Source organism: Corapipo altera, unplaced genomic scaffold (genome assembly GCF_003945725.1).
Source record: "Corapipo altera isolate COAL_440 unplaced genomic scaffold, ASM394572v1 48b, whole genome shotgun sequence".
NCBI classification, from domain to species: domain Eukaryota; kingdom Metazoa; phylum Chordata; class Aves; order Passeriformes; family Pipridae; genus Corapipo; species Corapipo altera.
Genome location: NW_020884884.1, coordinates 2,581,236 through 2,600,088, shown reverse-complemented (window position 1 = coordinate 2,600,088; position 18,853 = coordinate 2,581,236). Strand labels below are relative to the sequence as shown.

Here is an 18,853-nt window from a genome sequence, read left to right as displayed (position 1 = left end):
GTGAGAAGATTGTAATTTATGTGCTACAAATAGATATGAATCATTTTACACTAGAGATGAAAGAACTGCGGTTTGTAAATTAAGTTTGCAGAAAGCCTGATCCACTGAATTACTGGGAAGGCTTTTATTCAGTCTACAATTTAACTAGAGCACAAAGGTGAAAGTGTAGTGTAAGATGTTGGTGAGGTGGTGACTGGTAGGGAATGCTTGTTGTACCTGGGACACCACTTCTATTTGTCTACTTTTTTACTGTTCTTACATAGAGCAATGCCACTGGTAGTAGCAGGCACTTTTTTTCATTGTCACATCCCAATATAAACAGTGGTTTAAAACTTGATACTATTTTTTTAATGTTTGCATTTAATAGTAAATTCGTATTGCCATTTAACTACAATATGTTACATCCTACCCTAATTTTCTTCATTGAAACTTATTGGTGCTTCTACTTCATAACACTTTTAAGGAAACCATATTATTTGGGATAAACTACAGATACTTTTGATTTGAAATATACTAAGCAAATATTTATTTCCTCTAGATCCAGAAAAGGTGGCGAGGCTATTATGTTCGGAAATACATCCATAATTATTATGCCCTGAAGAAATACTTGCAAGCTGTTTCTGTGAATAACGCATTTGTCAGGTAAAAACAAAAGCTCCATGTGGTAAAGCATTCATTTCCTCTTCTTTTATTTGTAAAACGTTTATGGCACTAATTAAACTATTTCTTTGAGTGTAGGTTCCCCTCCATTATCAAATATATATATCTATCAGTCATCGTTCTCTTTATCCTATGCCTATTCATGTTGCACCACATTCTGTTCTCATTTACACTGTTATGAATTCAGAATAATTTCTTTGAATTAATTAGATGCACTCTGGGTTAGTATCATTTTAGTATCAAATGAATTTGGCTCTTCACCTATGCTCAGAGCTCATAGATAATTATGCCCTTCATATGGTTTGTTGAACTAGATTATTTTTTCCCCACTATACTCAAGCTAAACAAAAATTTCTTTTTATAATTTGTTTCGAATATTGATTCTTGACGATGAATGCAAGTGCAGATTTGGATTTAAGTTACATGTATGAGCCATGCTATGAATGTTAGTTGTGGAAGATGCTGCTGTTTATATAGTGAAGCAGATTCTTTTCATAGTTGCAGAATAGAACCAGTCGCCAATCGTTAGATTTCTGGCTAGAACTGTGGTTGCTGTATGTTCTTACTCTATTTCTCCTATCCACCCATTGTTTTTCCCTGTACTTAAGTTGAAACCTCTCTAAAATAGAGGTGCTTATTTCCCTCTAGTGCATTTGATGTACTGTTACATGACCATTACTCCATATGACAGTGGAAGCAAACAGACAAAATACTGAGTGACCATGATCATTACTTTCTCATTGTAAATGAAAGTTGTTGGAGAAAATCTATCCAGTGTTTGCTGCTCAGAACATGTGAGATAAATCTTTGCTTTCTGAAATATAAGGGAGTCTAGTAAACAAATATTTCTGGAAATCTTGTCTAAATCACGTGGCAAAGACTTAAATAAAACAGCGTATGCATGTTATATATGAAAAAAAGAAAATTATCAAATTTCTTTTGATGCTGCTTATTAATTTATATTATTTTTCCACAATATAGCTGATGCTACGTCCTGTGTCATAACATTATTATTTATGTATTACAATGTTACCGATAGTGAAGCATATTGATAACCACCTATCTCTGATCTCTTATTATTATTCATTTAAATGTATTTTATGCATAAAGTTAGATCACAACTCAGCAAAAACAAACTTAAAAATTCTGTTATTTCTTCAACTGTACCTTCTTGATCTAAAATCCTTGAAAAAATATGTTCTTTCCTTGAAAAGTTAGAGTCCTATGACTAGACCAAATCCTGGAAAGTAGATGAAGCCATAACTTCTCTGGTTTAAAATCAATATAACTGCATGAACTTCAGAGACATAACCTGCTTCTCTGTTCATAATCATTCTATCACTTCTCCATTCCCTGCCTAAGCCTGGAACAGGGCTTATAACTTGTTAGCTAGATTGACCTTTGGTGAGTGTGAACAAAGCAAGATAGCAAGCTCCTGCTCTACTATGAACATGGAATGATTGGAGCTTTGTATTGTATTTCCCCACACCCACAATAGATCTCTGCTGGGTACACCCAACTTTTGAGGACTACAAAAATATTTGTCTTTCAGTATTTTGACGTATTGATCAAATTCCCTAATGTTTATTTCAGGTCATTAAAATCCATAAAGGTAAGCAATCCATAAAGGTATTTTAACCAAGAAATATTTTTGTGCTCTTTTCCTTTAACAGGTAAGATGAACAGTATGACTTCAGGTGATGCCTTAAGCCCCTAATGGTTTTTTATTTTTCTAATATTTGTAAGACTTGTAAGTTTTATAAGTAGGTTTTAAAAGCAGAAACCCTCCCTTCTTTGTCCCTTGTCCCTTTCCCTTTCTCCACTACCCTTGTTTATACATTCCTTAATCCTCTTACCCCATTCTATCCTCCCTATATCACTCATAGCCCCAAATCTAATAGAAATGTTTAGTCTTCTGTCAAGGCAAGGCCTACACAGTTGACAGAACAGCATATCTGGACCTAAACCACAGAATGAAGTCAAGAATTAGGTAACTATGTACCCTTTGTGCTCTGATGATGATGAAGGTGATGAAGTAGGTGGTCCCGAAATACACCCCAGACCCATTTTAAGGGGGTGGACCCCGGGGCGGTCCAGAGTAAAGGCCACAGGGTGGACACATCTGGGATTGGATGGATGGTATTATAAAATGTAACCTCTCGGGCACAGGGGCGCGCGTCTTGTAACATCTACTGCCTTGGCAAATAAACCCTTTCTTATCTCACCCCTAATTAACTGCTCCAGAGATTTTTTCAGCACCAAAATCCCACAGCAACACAGGTATATCAAAATGTGTCGAAGTTGCTCTGTGTGAGCTCTTACCTGGCAACTGATGTATTGGTATTTTGCTAATTTGAGTTCTGTCTTCCAGAGTTCACAGAAGTAGATGTCTTTTGGGTGAAAAAAATGCATCTTTTGGGTCAAAAAAAAGTTTAAAAATAAATTTTGAGCAAATTTGATCAAATGGATCTTCCTGTTTCAGTTTTAAAATTGCATCAGTTCCCAAGTGCAATCAAGAATCACTGCAGCAATCCCTTTACTGGGGTACGTTTGAAAACTAATATGTATATTATCTTCAACATTCTTCTTATGATATCTAACAGATGTTTAGTGAAGATTAGGTGTAGGCCCTCAGCCAAGCAGATTTTTCCTGTCATTGGGCTAAGTTGCTGCCAGCTACTTTGGCCCCAAGGTGGCCCACTGTGTTTCTTATGTGAAATATTGCACCAGGTGGAAGAGAGATTCTCTGCATATTTTCATCAGCCATCACATCAGCTGTGGACAAGTATAACCTTGTTGTTTGTAAACATTTTTGCATAGAAAAATTATTGCAACTGTGCATTGCAAAAAACATGAGTAATTATCAGAAATTGAGTTTATGAAATGTGAGTTTATGAAATGGCTGGGTATTATTTCAACATTAGCATAGTGGAAATTTACAGAGCCACTGATATACCTGTGCACTCAGATTAGACTGCCTTTGAGTGTTTCACTTCTCTACAACACCATAAAACAACACAACATGATATACATGAAATAATACACCTTTTCTTGTTTGTCTTATAGCTATATTCATCAGAATATATGCATATGTGCAGTGTCAGTTCTAGTAAAGAAACAAGTTTCTTCATAAATAATAGTAGAGCAAAAGTAAAACATAGGCTGATTTTAAGAACTCCGGAGTGGTAAAAACTTCTCCCCCCCAAAAAAAAAAAAGCAAAAGATATTTATAATGTAAAAAATTTTTTTAAACTGTATTCTTTCTAGAATTATGATGTAATTCTAAACTGAACTACATTGTAGGGTTCTCTGTCTTATCTCTTCTAGAATAACGCTGACGGAATTTTTAGTAGTCAACAACTTTCTAAAATCATATTACAAGTCCTTATATCTCTTGGACTCCAGAACCAGGGCTTGTGCCTAATTTTCTCCTCTTTCACTAAGGAGGAACCTATATCAAATTACCACTCACTTGTTTCTAAGAGAAGCTTCAGAGGAAGTTGCCATGAAACTTTGGACATTCTGTTAAGTTTCTTAAAAAGTATCTTACAAGAGTTATTGACCAAAGTTTGTTTCCTTCTCTGTCCTCCACCCTGTTTTGTTTTTCATTAAATACAAGATACTTGCCTTACTAAGGGGTTTTCTCAACCTGTGGGCACATCTTTACCATCCAGCTTTAATACAAGCCGTCCTTATTTAATAGCTGCCCTCATTTAGTAGCCAGACCTTTATCATTTGTCTTTACTGTGAAAATCCCAGGAGAAAGTAAACTTAATAGAAGCTGCCCCAGTTTAAAGCCATAGAGGGATATAATTAAGTTTAACAGAAATTGATTTAACAGAAATTGACCTAAAATACAATTAAATAATAATAGTCATATTATGTGTGAGTTTCCACTCACTTAACAGACTGCTTATGGCACTGTTGGACTTAACAGACTTAGGGCACTGTTTCTGTACAAACTGAAGGTAACTGTTGGCTTCAGCTCCCACACTGGCTGAAGAGTGCGTGCGTTTTCCTCCAGCATTCCTATTACTTCCCACTGCTACAGGACCAATAGGTCTGATGGCTCCTGGTGTCCCCAGCAGATTCCCTAGTAGTTAGTGATTCAAAGAATCCCTTGACAGATGCAAAAAGAACAAACTTGAACTTAAACTCGGTCTACATAAGGACATACTCAGATTTTTCTTAACATTTGTACAGCCTCAGTATAGTGATGAAATGGGTGAATTAGTTGATCAGTTAATTAGTCCTGAATTCTCTTTTTCATACAAGATTTAGGAAGTTCTTAATCAATGTAGTAGGAAACTTGTTCTTAAATATTTATTTTACTAAATTTTATTATTTAGATTTTAGTAATAAGTCTTCATCTGTAGCATCCATTTGTATTTAAATAAGCACCAACACATACTTTATTCTATCTGAATATGGATTAGTTGTGTGGTTACATTAAAATAAATTTCATTACTTCTCAGTGCAGCTAGTGTATTTACTTTTAAGGAAAATACCTTGTTTTGAAACATTCCTAAAGAGGCATTTACCATCTCCAAGAGCTGGGTAAATGGTTACAAGGGGAAATATGCCAAAAGCAATTAGCATAGGCTATAACTCCATATGATGCATTAGAATTTTGTTTTATGTGAAACAGTTTCCAATCCATGATAAGCAAATGGACATCACTTCACATAAATTAGCATGCTGGTACCATTATATCAGAACAATTTATGGATGATGTCAGTTGTCCAACTGTGTGATTAACTTGCAGTTCTTTGCCTAAGGTTATCTACACACTGGCCTTTAAACTACAGTAAAGCAACTTTGCTACATGTCAGGTGTGCAAGTAGAGATAAGATTTTGGGATGTAGTGCTACATTTATTGATGAATGGCACCATTTAAATTTTTCCCTAGGCACAGAACTCAGTAAAGATAGCAGTATCAGAAAACTACCAAAGCAGTGACCAAGTACTGGCATTGGGGTCTTGTGTAATCAAGGCAGGTAGTTTAGCTTTCTTGCTACTGAATAAACATTGACTTAAATGTAGCAAACTAAGACATGAGTTTAGCTTCAGTAAGCATCATGGTGTAAGTAAACACAGTTAAGGCCATAAACTGTGACTTTCACACACTTAGAGGATCAACACAAAATGCTTTCACTTGTTGGCTTTAGTAGTGATGAAGTGTTGAGTGGCCCTCGAGAATGTGACTTTCATCCAAGTTTGACTAGCTGTTTTATCAGCAGATTCAAACCGAATCGTCATGAAAACTTCTAGGTCTTCGAGAAATGTCAGGGAAATAGATAATACAAAGTGATAAAAATCACTTCCTTGGGCAATATGTATGTTCACAAATCCTTTGTGCAGTTTGATTTTTTTATAGTGTTAGTGAAAAGTGAAATAAATTACTGTTACATGTTGTTGGTGATCTAATCCAATGTTTATATATTCCGTAAATATACCTGAGCATGCAGTACCAAAAACATATCTATCTTACTCTTGATTACTTGAGCATTACTGAAGTCTATTTACTTTTAACATGGCAAGTACTTTCCTTCTTAAAACTTCTGAGGTATCACTCTTTTCCATGAAGCAGGCTTGAAATAAATCATCTGTTGTCATAGTAATATGAGGAGAACTTACTCAGCCTCCACCTGTCTGTTCCTTTCTGATAAAGATAAGTCCAGTGTCTCAAGTGTCAAAGTGTTTTGAAGAATGTATATATTGTCTTATAATTCAATTAAAATGTTCCTCATCATTGACTGCAGAAGCAATTGATTCTGTAGTCTATTTTCAATTAGTGCCAGAGCCTTTCAGGCAGCTCCTTGGAATTCTTGCAACAATAAAAACCTCGTTTTTGTAATTTTATCTTTCACTTGATGTTTAATTAACTACTTTATCATCAACCCATCTTTTTTTACTTGTCTTCAAGGGTATGTAGAGGAAATACATTATGCTTTTTAACTTACTTACCTGTAATTTGAATTTTCTGGTTGTAAACTTATCCTGTCAACTTTCTTTGAGGGCCATAGAAATAGAGACAAGTGGCAAGTATGCTTTCTTTTATTTAAATATTAATTTTGAGTGGTAGGGCATGTAATTTGAGATATCTTTGCCTTTTCCAGAGGATTTTAGGCATAACTGCAAAGTCCTGTAGGAGTCTTAGAACTGTAATATACTGAGGATCTCACAGTACTTCCATAGCTACAAACCTGATGCTGTTAGGATAGATAAGATATAAAAAATGAGATTTTTAGGTTGATCATGAAATTGAAACGAACTGTCTAAAGCTACAGAGCAGGCAATGTAATGCCTGTTTTAACTCCATAGGAAAACACTTTCTGAATGCAGTGAGATTAAGGAAGGAACCATTATGTTTACATAGTAAGCTGAATTTCCAATGCAAATTGAGCTACACACACCTCGTGAGCCTTATTCTGTTCATATCTCTCTTGAGCAAGTGGTGAAAGCAGTCTTACCATGTTTTTAGCTAGTTCTGTGTAAATAGTTCAAGTTTTGCAAATAAACGTGAATAACATAAGTAACATAAGTCACTGGTTAGACTGCAGTCTTTAAAAACTTGAAGACAATATTTTCTCCTGTATTTAGGAGTAACAAATTAAACATTGTATCCAAAGGAAAATTTTTTATCTGAATGTGTAGAAAAGATTTGAGATCCTTGTATACTCTCATTGGATCAAATAGTCTGGGGTGTAGATTATTAGTTTTGATGAAGGTAGTATAAAACACATATGACAACATACTATTGTAGAATAACAATAGTTCTATACCTGTGAGCTTTGAAGGCGCTGTAGTGTCTGGATAGAATTTTTATTTTGTAATAGGTCTGTTAGAATTACTGACAGCCCATAAAACATTTTCTGTGGACAAAGACTGATTAATCTTAGCATTTTAAACTGTCTTATATAGGCAGACTTCACAGTCTTCTATTTTGTCTGAAGTAGGATCTTCACTGTAAAATAAGTGGAAAAGGGGAAGAGGTACAGTTTCATTAAGCTCTAACATATCATTGACTGTCAGGTAGGTCTTGTTATGCTGTCCATCCTCATTTAACTATCCCACAAGATCTCTTAATGAAGTTAAGCCCCAAGTTCACTCCAGTAATTCTGTGGCAAGAGTTTGTGCTATGTAACAATTCATCACTTGTCAGGAAGGCACTTTTAGTTTATACATTTAATAAGGGCATCCTCTAGCTTGGTTAATTAGAAGTGAACAGTTTGCATATTTACTAAATGCGGAGTGTCATTGCCACCACGGCCTATTGCCTACATGAATTATTTCTCTATCTGCAATAAACAGCTGGGTAATTATTACTGCCATAATCAGATAAATTCCCTCTGTAAGGCTTTTCTTACATGGCAATTCTTTGAACTCATCCAAAGCTGAACAAAATTTATGAACTCCAGCAGCTAGACCACTTTTTCATAGTGTAGTGTCCCTGTTCCCTCTTTCAAGGACATGTAGAGTATCATAAATATTGTGTAAATTAGGAGGATAAATATGATTACCTAAAGATTACATATTAATAAACTTGATTTTCAAAATATAATTTTCAGGTTGTAACTGATTACATTATAGCAGTTCTGGTTTATCTAATTGTAGAGACATGACAGGCCATCTATATACAGGCTGAACTAGGTTATCAGGAAGGGCTCTACCACTTGAAGACTACAGACTCATGAAAAAGTGTATAAATATTTTTCATGTGCCATAGTCATTTCAGCTGTTTAAGTCATTAGAAGTATGGCAAATTTTATGTGCCATTTACTGAGCTCACTTAAAGCAGTTCTTTTGTCATTAAAACAAGGTGATGGTTCTTTTTGTTGTGCAATTTTCAGCTTAATAATGTAGCATAAAATTTAGATGCATTCATTTATATGTTACATTAGAAAATTAGATATTTCTTTTATTTGTAGAAGCAGTTTGTATGCAATTATGTAACTAAGTTTCCTCCATGCTATCGAAGTATTCCAGCTTATATGTGAGTGTATCTGCAGATCCATCAGTGAGTACTTAATTTGCACATACGTCTGTTCCAGAATGTGCTAACATAGCTAATTTTTGGAACTACAAAGAAACAAAAGAAAATCAAAAGACATAAATGTTATTTTTTAATTGGCATACAACAGTCCACCACCACAAGTTTTTTTTCATAATGTAGGATACTGTGTGAGAGTGCAGCAAAAAGGTTGTCATTAACTACTCCCATACTTCCTGACTCCTTATTAAATAAGGAGCATTCCTCACAGTTTAGCAAAATGCACAGAGATAGTAGATGAAGGAAGACCAAACTAAATAAGGTGTTCTTTGGCATTGCCTTACCCAATGAAAGGTTTTTGACACTAGACTCCCTTTATCATTTCCCATGTATGTCATAGAAATAGAGACTACAGTGGTGAAGACCTTTAAAATGAGCCACATCATAGTTGTTTCTGTTATTAGAAATGTGGTGTCTACAGATTGCATTTTTGCAAGTTTGTGATTTGATTTTTGTGAAGGCTTAATGGTCATTTGCTTTATATTGGTATATCCTATGAAATATTATAGAATTGCATGACATGCAAAACAGCATACAGTGTCTCATGAGCAATTTTTTGTTGTTGTTGTTTTAAGATAAATATGTCAAAAATGAAAAAAAAATTAAAAAAATTTAAAAAATAATTAATTGTCTTGGTAGTTGTTTTTTGATTTTCTAGATCATTATAAATACACCCTTCAGTTATCTAAGGCGAGTTAAGCCTCTAAAGTGCTCACTCAGAGAAGAAAACAGAAAAAATTGTATTCTGTTTTTACAGTCTAGAACAGTAATGAGAAATAACAAAAAAGTGTGTGGGTTTTTTTTGTTCTAGTAATACTATAAAATAATGTTATTCGGAATCAAATGATCTAGTCTGACTTAAGATCTATCACCAGTGTGATGCCTGTCAATAACAAATTTATATTAATATCTATTAAAAGGTCATTAAGCTTTGACTGAACAATATGATCTTGATTTAATAACATCAAAAGATAGAAAATGCCCTTTTTATTCTAATCCAGGAGTAAATTACCTTTGATGTATGTCCCATATTTCCCCACTGAAATAGTTTCATTTTATTTTTGAACCACTGCTTCTTGTTATAATCTGTTCTACTAGACTGAAAACTCTGTGCTAAACATAAACAATGTAGATCATTAAAAGATGTTATCTCTGATTAAAATAAGTTTTGTGACCATCAAACATCCTTTAAAATACTATCAGCATTAGAACTCAACACATTATTATGCCTAGGAAATTAAAAAAAAAAATCCTTCTGTTATATTGTCAGCTTATGCATTCATTTGTATGCCTCTTAATCACAGTATCATAAATTCAGATTCTCCATCTCTGTGAATCCTACTTGTAATACCACCTTTAAAAGCCATAGTTATTCATACTGTGACCATGACTTTTTTTAAGCTGTGAGAAACTTATTATTATACTCCTCTCAAATTCTTCAGACTCTTCACTTTATAAGGATAATTACAGGAATCCATTAAATGGTTTATCCTTGACAGTGAAGCTAAATCCTAGTGTTTTACCTTGAACTTCACAGTTTCTGCTACCTTCAAACCAAATCAACACGACATAGTATTTCAAGAAAACAACATTTTTCACCTCTTTTCACCAAGGAGGTTATTCTTTTCTTGTCCAATTACCTACATGATTTCTAAATGTTTACAGCCTCAACTAAAAAAAAAAAATATATTTGATCTTTCAGCTTGCATGTCACCCATTTGCCTACTTGTACTTGGCAGTGAGAGGCCTCATCACCATCTGCCATTGTACTTGGCTACTCAAGAAAGAACCTAGTACTCTGACCAGAAGATTATGTGCTTAGATATAGACAATAGAATATATTTGTTGGATGAACTCTTTAGACATGAATAATTGGATGTCTAAATCTATAATTAAATGTAGTCTGGCTTATATGGTAGAACCAAAATTTTAGAGAAGAAACTATAATTCTGAATGTTATTTCTTGCATGACATAATAAAAATGCCTGATTTTTTTGGTATTGATTACTCTAAAGTTTTCAAGACAGTAAGAGAGAAGATTTCCTAGCACTTTTGAAAAGTGGGATCTTGTTGATATTTTTAGTTTGGCAATGAGCCACTGCTGTGAAATCACATACTTACAAGTAGCACTACAGTATTAAAAAAGTGTCAGATCTCTCCCAAAATAATTGCATTTGCTTTATATATATAAAAAAATTATTCATTTGCTATATCTCTCATACTATTTTATGTTTCATTAAAAATGACATCATAGATGCTCAAGTGGTAACACCGTTCCATGAATATGAAATTTGAGAAAACCACCAGGTACCGTGAAAATCAATATGAAGTTGTGATATTTGCCATTGCTGCTCTGCTATACAAAATGGGTCATTACATAAAGGCTCTCACTGCCTTGCTGTTGTAAAACCTGTTTAAAGTGGACAAAGTGTACCATTTTACTTTCGATCATATGCAGAATTTTATGACAAAGTAAGTGAAAGATGTGAGTTAGGTAGTAGACCTCAGTTGAATTGTTTCGTAATACCCTGAGAAGGAAAATCAACTTAGCTGATGACCTTTAGAAGCTATAACGTCATGTTTCCTTTCTAAATCACATAATGTTGAATATTGTAAATGTTGCCAAGTACCATATATTAAAGTAAAAGAAATACAGATATGTCTACATTGTACTGCACTGCAGCAGAGAGATAACAGCTTAAATGAGTTCATTCTAGTACTGGGAACAGCTTAACTGTAGCAAAACGTAGCAGTGTGCTTTCCTCTAGTTATTACTGTGCAGATGGTAGCATACACAGTCTTCTGGGAATTGTGGTGCCAGAAGATAACAGATACTTTCACATGACATTCACTAGAAAACTTTCAGTGGTATTTGGCTGTGGTTAGACATCCTCTTTCATATGTTGCAGGAAAAATTAAGAACATGACTGGTCTCTTCGCAGCTTAGCACTGACACTGTGCTAAAAATGACCACTGCTGCTAAACTGCTGTCAGAATAAATTGTGTTGGGACTTTGTTATCTGTTCTGGGCCAGGTCAGCTTTGTTACCCCCAAATACTAATTTCACTGTTTAAGCTAATCAATCAGGCTGATTTTTTCATGAAGGGGTCAATAGCAAACAGACATAGAGTGAAAACATTTTTCCTGTTGTGGTTAGCTTTTTTAGTATAGACAGAGTATAAATAAAGTTGAACCATACTTGGATTTGGTTCCTCTGCCAACAGAGGCTTTGGTGTTGCAGTTATTCTTATGCCACATCCATGACGGATGGGTTTTACAGGTTAATTAAATCAAAATAATTAAGCTAAAAAATCATTGTTTAGATTGGACATTTACAAAAATTATTTTTAACTTCAGAGCATTTTTTGCTGCCAATGAGGATGAATTTAAATTCACCTTAAGGATATATGCAAACAAGAGAAAAACATCTGGACCAATAAATTTGCACATTTCAAGAAAATTGAATAATTCTAAAAGATTATATATGACAAAAATTAGGTTTTTAATAGATATGAGTAAAAAAAAATCTGCATGAGTTTTTCTTGAGACCTTAATTAGAAGATTCTGTATGCTGGATTAGGAAAATACTCTGATTTTAGTTGTGAGCTGCCTCTGCAATCAGTAGTTTGAAAAACTGTTGCACTCTCTTGAGTAACTGTGCAGCAGTGGAAATTGGAAGGATAAGAAGGAGACATCAGTCTGTTCTTCCCTATCGTCTGGTACATGCTGTGTCCTGATCTCCTGATCTGCACAAGGTATTCATTCACTGTGTGCCCTTCACCACTATGTTCATCACATTTCCTACGTAGTGTATTGATCACATTGTGGACCTTGACAATTGAACTGGTGTGTCACTTAATTCCATTGGCAGAGTACACTGTGTGATTAAGGAAAGATGGACAGAGTATGTTCTACTATGCACAAATTGTAATGGGATTCTAATGTGGTATGAATTTCTTTCTATGAAATTAATGACAGTAGAAGCTACAGGGTGCTTTTGCTTGCCTACACATTGGCTTTATTTATTTTTTTTATCCTAAGGAGTCGTATTTCCTGTTCACTGCACTGCAATGACAGAGCAATAACATTCCTCCAGATTTTGAAGAGATTGTCATGATTAATTTGTCAAATGGATTGATGTAAACATTCACATTTAAAATTAGTGAGAATTTTGGACATCTAATTGTGGTAGGTCTCCTAGGCAGTTTGGGTACCTTGTACCACTAATAACTGACTGCTTCTTTGAGCATCTGTTTTGCTGCAACTTGAGATCAAATATTTTGGTCAAGGAATTCTGTCAGGGTGCACACAGGACTATACGTCATGGTAGAGAGCTGACCTATTTTGCTTAACAAATCTGAACAGGTTCATTAAAAAAATCAGAAAAAGTTTGAGTATAATCAAGCTGTTATTCATAGCTATGGTGCATAGCTAACATAAGTATATAGTATGTGTGTTCTGTTAAAACTTTGCCTTTAAAGTACAGAGATCTCTAAACTATTTTTACATCCTAGGCTAGTCTATATATATATTTCATTTTTTCCCCAAATTTAATAGATTGAGTCAAATGATGTTATCATGGCAGGTCATATGCTATCCTTACCCACACCAATATGATGTGAAATCAAGTGGCATGCAGTGGTGTACCAAAATTATTGTCTCACTAATTTTATTTTGACTTCCATATTCTGTATTTGAGCAGGGAGAATGATATATAGTCAGGAAGATAAAATCAATTTAGATTATCTCCTCTTAGGCTAAGGTTGCCTACTGCCTCAATTGCTGGCATTTTATGATTTGTGGTCTGAACTGTTTAAAATCACAATAACTTAATACTTCTTCTGGGTACTCTAGGCAACTATGCTAATTATTGATTTTTATCAAATGCCCTTTAGTTAATACTATAATTTTTAAAATATTATTTGGCCAAAGGACCACAGACTCTCAGTGAAAATGTGAGCAGAAAGGAATAGTTTGATAAACTTCAAAAAATGTAGGTCAGTGTGAATTTGTAAAATGATGCAGTTCTATGCAGAATTACTAAAATTTGTATATTACTGAAATCATCACTCAAAGACCTTTTTAAAAGTGCCAGAAACAATATTATATGTGTATTTTTAACCTTTATCCAAACAGCAGGAGCACTGTCAACCGAATTTGCATCTCATAGCAGGAACCAACACCACTGCCTACTGCATAATGAAGTATCAGAATAACAATAAGTTACCTTGTCAGATGAAATTTTTAAATTTTTGAACTACATAAAGCAAATAATTTTATTATTAATAATTCAGCCGCTACTTCACAGATTTGTTACACAAGATCATTTTTAATTGTGTGTTTTGAGCACATATGTTGGTAATCTTACGCCTATTTTCAATTACACAAAATATTCCCTATGAAAAGGAACACACACTTTGTGTTAGCCAGTAGATTCATATTTTTAATAAAAGAATGCATCCTAAGCTTGCACTAATAAACATTGATATTCTTCTGATTTGTTTAGTAACTTTCAGATCATGATAAGACACTACATTTGTTAAAACATCCACATATTTCCTCTACAAAGGTATTCCATAAAAACCCGTGTGGGTAGAAAGTCTGATAGGACTAAGCTTCTATGGAAGCCAGGTTTGTAGAAAGATGCAGTAGATGCTGTTAATAAACTGGGATAAACTTTAAGATAATGAAAAGCTTATGTGCTAAAATAATTACCTGCTTTTTCAGTTGTTAACAGTTTAATGAGCAGTACTATTCCAGCTATGAGCCATGCAACAGACAGATCATTTATAAAAATAGAACAAGATTATTAATTAACCTAAAACATGTTTTGCATTTACAGAACTCTTTTTCTCCCCCAGAAATTGTTTTGAGCTTTAAAAACACAGGCCAAACAATTTGCCTTTATTCAACTACCCCACTTCACAATGAACCAGGAAAAGTTTATCCTGAAGCAAATTGATCCAGAATCCACCAAGTATCATGCATCATAACTAATATTCATGATGTCATATAGATGATACCCATATATCCCAAGAAAAGATTGCTCAATGAACCCACAATACCTATGAACAAAGAGAAGGCTGGCAGTAAGTGTACAAATTTAATCCACAAATCATTTGATTTCAACCAATTTTCAATTTACTTTAATGGAATTTGGATTTATTTTCTCTGGGAAGGCATACATGTAGCAGGTCACAAGCATGAAACTTCTCAAGGAGCACATTTCCATGTAAGCTATCTGGAACTCTAACTCCATTTGGAAGATTAAGTTTATGTCTTTAGCACCACTTACGCTTATACACATCATTCTGTATGGGAACAGTGAAACCCCTGCATAACGTGTGCATAACATGTTAGAATTAATCTGCTAATGTGTGAAATAGTATATTCATATCCAACTGCTTTTAGATTCTTTTGTTGCTCCCTTTCAAATTCTTGAAAGTATGGTAAAAGAGATGAAAGCTCCAGGTTCAAATAAATAAAATAAATCTATATTTATGCTAAAACATCAGTGCTTTGCCCAAGCAATGTTTGGACTGCTACATACCCCTAATTTTGTACTGTGTCTTGGGATAGAATCATCTTGGGAGCTATTATCCCTGAGACAGAATTGTCTGCATGTTTGGTACAAATGTACAGGGCAGTATAATGCCTGATAGGGATATTTTAGCGCAACTGACAAAATGTGTAGGCTGCAAAAGTATGTTGAAAATTATTTGTAAATGCTTAAAAAAATATCAAACTTTTACATGGATTATGGTATAAATATTAGTGAGGATGTGTGATAATCAGGAATGATCATGATGATTTGGATGATAGCACTTTCTAAAGAGATCATGAATTACATTGAACTTCAGCAAGTATTTTAGACTTCATCTAATTTCATCAAGTAAAGATTATTAATCATTCAAAGCAATCTGGTAAATTCAGATTGATGACAATGGGAAACATTTTGCATCCCATTATCATTATTTCTGTAATACAAAACTATATTTTTGACATTATTTGTGGGTTTTTATCACCAGTTCTGTTCTAAATAAAAGCACTTCCATATACACTGTTTGGAAGAAGTACCTGAGTATATAAGAACATGAATAGACTGTAGTGATATGTTGATGGTCATTTCATCCATTATAGATAGTGGTAGTAAAGCTGAACAGAGGGCTCTGTAATCAAGAAGAAATGGTATTAAATACATAAACCATGGATCATACATTCTGATATTGAAGGTAAAGTGGCATAAAATAAAAGAACAAAGTTGATACTATATGCATTGTCGATTTATTCATTTGTTTATGATTGATGGATATAGAACAAAGAGTTTCCAAGTAAAAATGCTTATGTACCTACATGCAGTGACTCTGAAATCTGTACCTTAAGGACAAAGAAAGGTCGCCAATCTCTCCAACTCCTAGTTCTTTGTCAAAAATGGACACAGTTAATGAGGTTTGTTTGGTACAGCACAAATTCTCAGACACAGATAGAGATCCTTTCAATGGAAACAAATTTGTTTGGCTTTACCAGGTTACTTAGCGATTAATAATAGCCTTGAGATGCAGGTCAGAAAGGTCATCGTCCCCGCTTGCCAACACAATCTAAAATGTGCAGCTAGTCCAGCTCTGCAGGCTTTGAGGCCCCGGAATGCTATGCATAAAGTAAAACAGGCTATTTTCCAACTTCTTTTTTCATATTAATAAGCAATTTTCAAGAGAAGGGTGGCAAAATGGGGGCCATGCCACTCTAAGTAATTCATTTATTTTGCAATTTAATCTTATGTTGGAAAAAAATTACGCTGCTGCAAAAGCATAGCATGGTGATTTTTAAACGTCAGTGTGCTTCATAAGTAACCTTGTATGAAATATTGTATTAGCAGCCTTTAACAGTAAACTGCAACAAAAAATATTTTCAGAGATTGAAACATACCTGTACATTTTTTCCAATCTTTATTTCCTTCTCATTCTATTTTTCTTTTACAGTGGAAATAAAACCTGTTTAATTACTTAATATTTTAGTTGTTTTAATTGATAAAAACTTGAAAGATAGCATGAAACAAATAAAAATTCTACACTGCAACTTGTACTTAAGAATGTGAATTCATAGTTTTCATATTTTTAAAGCAATTATTATTCTTTCATATATTTTTATGAACTAATTTAATGATAACTAAAATATCAAGAATAAGTCAGAGCCACAATCTTAAAAACACTTTCACGAGCAATATGGCTTTCCCATGGGATTATTCATATCAGCAAACTTATCCATGTGCATATTTTGACATAATTGGACCCATGTCCTCACAGTGTCTTATTTGGTACTCATTGAAACAACTGAGGCTATAAATGTGGACCTCTCTAAATGATCTGTTTTGCAGGAATATTTGAATTATCTAGTTATGCGAATAATGTTTTTTCTTTTTATTTTATCATAAACACACATGCTTAAAAAAATAAAGACTAGAATTTACTCACTTAATTAACATTTAAGCAATCTAAATGCTTGACTGAATATGCTTGGTGTCTTTGGCACACAGGTTAATTTGAACTAGCCATTTTGTAATAACAAAAATAACAAATGTTAATCAAACTAACCTTTTTTAACTGGGTCAAAAAAATTCCATAAACGTGCACTGTGCACAATATCATGGAATTTCATTCCTTATAGAACATTAATTCACTCTACTGTTTGCATAATTTATGGCAAGCCTGGCACTATGAAAAAAAAAGCCTTTGAGGAGGAAATCTCTGCCCATTTTCTGTTGAAGTTTTACTCTAAATATTCAGTTAAAATCATGAGTTTTCTCCATTCTTTGAAACCCGGTATTAGGTATAGTTCCTTATTTCCTGTATGATGAAAGAATTTTCTACACAGGCAGTGGTTCATGAGACAGTTACATTCTTGTTTCTTGTGGTGGCCTTTATGATTCCTATCAAACCAGACCTATGCAAGAAGTCTAATGCCATGGAAACTCCTCTTAAGGACAATGTATGCATAAAAGATTTACATCCAGTTTTTCTCTATGCCTACATTCTCAACCTTAAAAAAGGCTCAAGGATCTAGGAGTGAATGTGATCTTTCATCCCATGTCTAGTGTCCTCTCTCATTCCATAAGATCTCCCCTTTCTGCAGATCAGGAGGGGCTGCAAGGCACTAGCTGAGACATAAGTGAACAGCTTTTATTTTAAAACCATTTTCAGGAAAATCACTACATTATAATATCTCCTACTTGGAGATAATAAGACTAAAATGACACTCAAAGACAAATAAAAGGACATATATGAATACTATTTTATCAGGCTGTAAAAATACATAGGTCGACATATGCTTCAAAAGAATAAGAGATATGAACACATATACTGTTCATACTTTTGATCACTTTAATCCTATTTTTTCAGAGTTATATTTGTGTAGATCCTGCTGCTGTAGAATTGAATGAACTGTAAGTTTGCATTCCAGTGGTGTCAGTATACTGCTAATACATAATAGCTGTTTAGCTATGAAAGGGTTAAAGTAAAATAGAACATTAGCACATCTTTTATTGTTGTAATATAATAGCAGACTTATTTTATTACAGGACTGAACTTCAAGAGTACGTAGAAATGAAGGAAAATGAAGAGAAAATGAAAGCCCTAGAAAAGAAAGAAAAGGAAAAGAAATACCAAGCCCGAAAGATGCATTACCTCCTTAGCACTGAGCAGGTTGGTGTACCTGTCCCTGACAGCTCATGCAAACCACTTGGGCCCCCAGCCTGACAGAGATAAACTAGCAGGCTGAATGGGACATGACTTGTTGAAAAGATATCACAAAGACACTACTTCGAGTTCAATTTAGTGCCTTTCTATAGGCAAGAGCAGGTACCATGACTATTCCGTGACAGTAGCCTCATAGAGGCAGCATCAGCACTGCTGGCAGAAAGAGTCCAAGTCAGCAGTTTGATCTGCCACTGTGATAACACAACATGAAGGGCATAACCTCGCTTTAAAAACTCATTTTGACTGGCTTATTGTTGTGTTGTTGCACTTGTCAAGAACTAACAAGTTATTAAGCTGAGAAGGGATTTCATTTTTTTCCCCTTTTTTAATTGACTTAATGCTTGGGTTGGTGCTGTGTTCTTCTTGTTTTTAGGATAGATTGTAAATG

At 34.1% G+C, this 18,853-nt stretch overlaps 1 protein-coding gene across 2 annotated transcripts in view; it reads left to right on the top strand.

The window, feature by feature from the left end:
* The window catches only part of SPATA17 (spermatogenesis associated 17), an 89,099-nt gene that overhangs the window by 17,809 nt on the left and 52,437 nt on the right, over positions 1–18,853 (top strand). For both annotated transcript variants that reach the window (XM_027641583.1, XM_027641582.1), the window contains 2 exons: positions 539–642; positions 18,288–18,411. In XM_027641583.1, the coding sequence (XP_027497384.1) occupies positions 539–642; positions 18,288–18,411 (228 nt within the window). The remainder of the gene's footprint in view (positions 1–538; positions 643–18,287; positions 18,412–18,853) is intronic.